At 39.5% G+C, this 1373-nt stretch overlaps 1 protein-coding gene across 1 annotated transcript in view; it reads left to right on the top strand.

The window, feature by feature from the left end:
• Nucleotides 1-352: 352 nt before the first annotated feature.
• The window catches only part of LOC21391340 (methyltransferase-like protein 13), a 3050-nt gene continuing 2029 nt past the window's right edge, over nucleotides 353-1373 (top strand). The window contains exon 1 of the mRNA XM_024170055.1: nucleotides 353-740. Coding sequence (XP_024025823.1) covers nucleotides 557-740 — 184 coding nt within the window. The 5' untranslated portion in view covers nucleotides 353-556. The remainder of the gene's footprint in view (nucleotides 741-1373) is intronic.

The following is a 1373-nucleotide window of genomic DNA, read 5'->3' as shown; positions in this document are numbered from 1 at the left end:
ATGGTGGACTTAACTATAATCTACATATTTTAAAATATATGATATAATTTACTATTTTAAAAAAATAAATATTTAAGGAAATGAGTGAGGTGAACAGTGAGATTTAATAATATTTTTAAATTTGTAATAATATTTAAAACTTAAAATATTAAATAATATTATAATTTATTAATCACTTTACTAATTATGTTATTTTATTCCATTATCTTAAAATAAAAAAAAATAAAAAGAATAAAAAACAAGCCCACCCAACATTCTTTCTTTTTTCGAAATAAACCCCACATTTTCAAAATTTAAACTCAAGGCACAAGCCAACCAAAACGCACGTAAATCTCAACCGAACGAACCAAACCAACAAACGACACTTAAATCCCCCCACCCCCACCACTCACTCACACTCACCACACACTTCTTCAACCCCCAAATTCCCACAGCCCACCGGCAACCGGCAACCGGAAACCGCCACAACCACCGCCACCCAACACACCTCCACTCCCCGACCCCCCAGCACCGGCTCCTCCGGTAACCGGTAAAACTCGCCGTCACCGCCGTCGCCATGTTCAGAGACGTCTCGACCTGCAATACGTACAACTATGGCGACGCCCTCTACTGGGATGCCCGCTACATCCAGGAGGGTGGCTCCTTTGACTGGTACCAGCGCTACTCCGCCCTCCGCCCCTTCGTCCGCAATTATATCCCTACCTCCTCCCGCGTCCTCATGGTCGGCTGCGGCAATGCCGGTAATTTCCCCTTTCCCCTTCTCTCTTTCTCCTCCTCCGACTTAGGGTTTCCGTGGTGAAGAATTGCGTTTGGAAATTGAGACGAATCGTGTTTGAATTTCGGCTGATTGGAAGAAAAAGAATGAAATTTGGATTGGAATTAGATTTTCCCAGCTTGGCGGTCAAGAAAATGGTATTTGATTGGATCATTAAAGGCTAAATGCATTTAATTAGGCGTTCTTGATTTAGCTTGAATTTCCCCTTTAAGAAAGATGGTTTTGACTTCTGATTGGTTTTCGCTTGTTATAAGATTTTCTTAGCTTGATGGTGAAGGAAACAGAAGAAATTGGATAATGAAGGACTAGGAGATTTTCTTGTTATTTGGCTAAATCCTGCGTTTAATTAGGTTTTCTTGATTTAGCTTGAATTTTCCCCCTCTTTTCAATTGGTTCTGATTGGTTGATTGAGAAAGCGTTGTGAAGGGAAAGAATTTGGATGCTTGTTAGTTGTTTGCAAAAATCCCTTTATCTTCATTGTTCCTACTAGAAGAGAAAAAGGGAAAAAAAACAACAGGAATTTTTTAAGGTTTTTTTTTTGTTGCTACACAAATGTGGAAGGTCGAAATGTTGACTCAATTTTGATGTTTTCACCCCC

The sequence above is a fragment of the Morus notabilis genome, unplaced genomic scaffold (genome assembly GCF_000414095.1).
Source record: "Morus notabilis unplaced genomic scaffold, ASM41409v2 Scaffold1309, whole genome shotgun sequence".
In the NCBI taxonomy this organism is placed as follows: Eukaryota; Viridiplantae; Streptophyta; class Magnoliopsida; order Rosales; family Moraceae; genus Morus; species Morus notabilis.
This window is presented reverse-complemented; position numbering and strand designations above follow the sequence as displayed.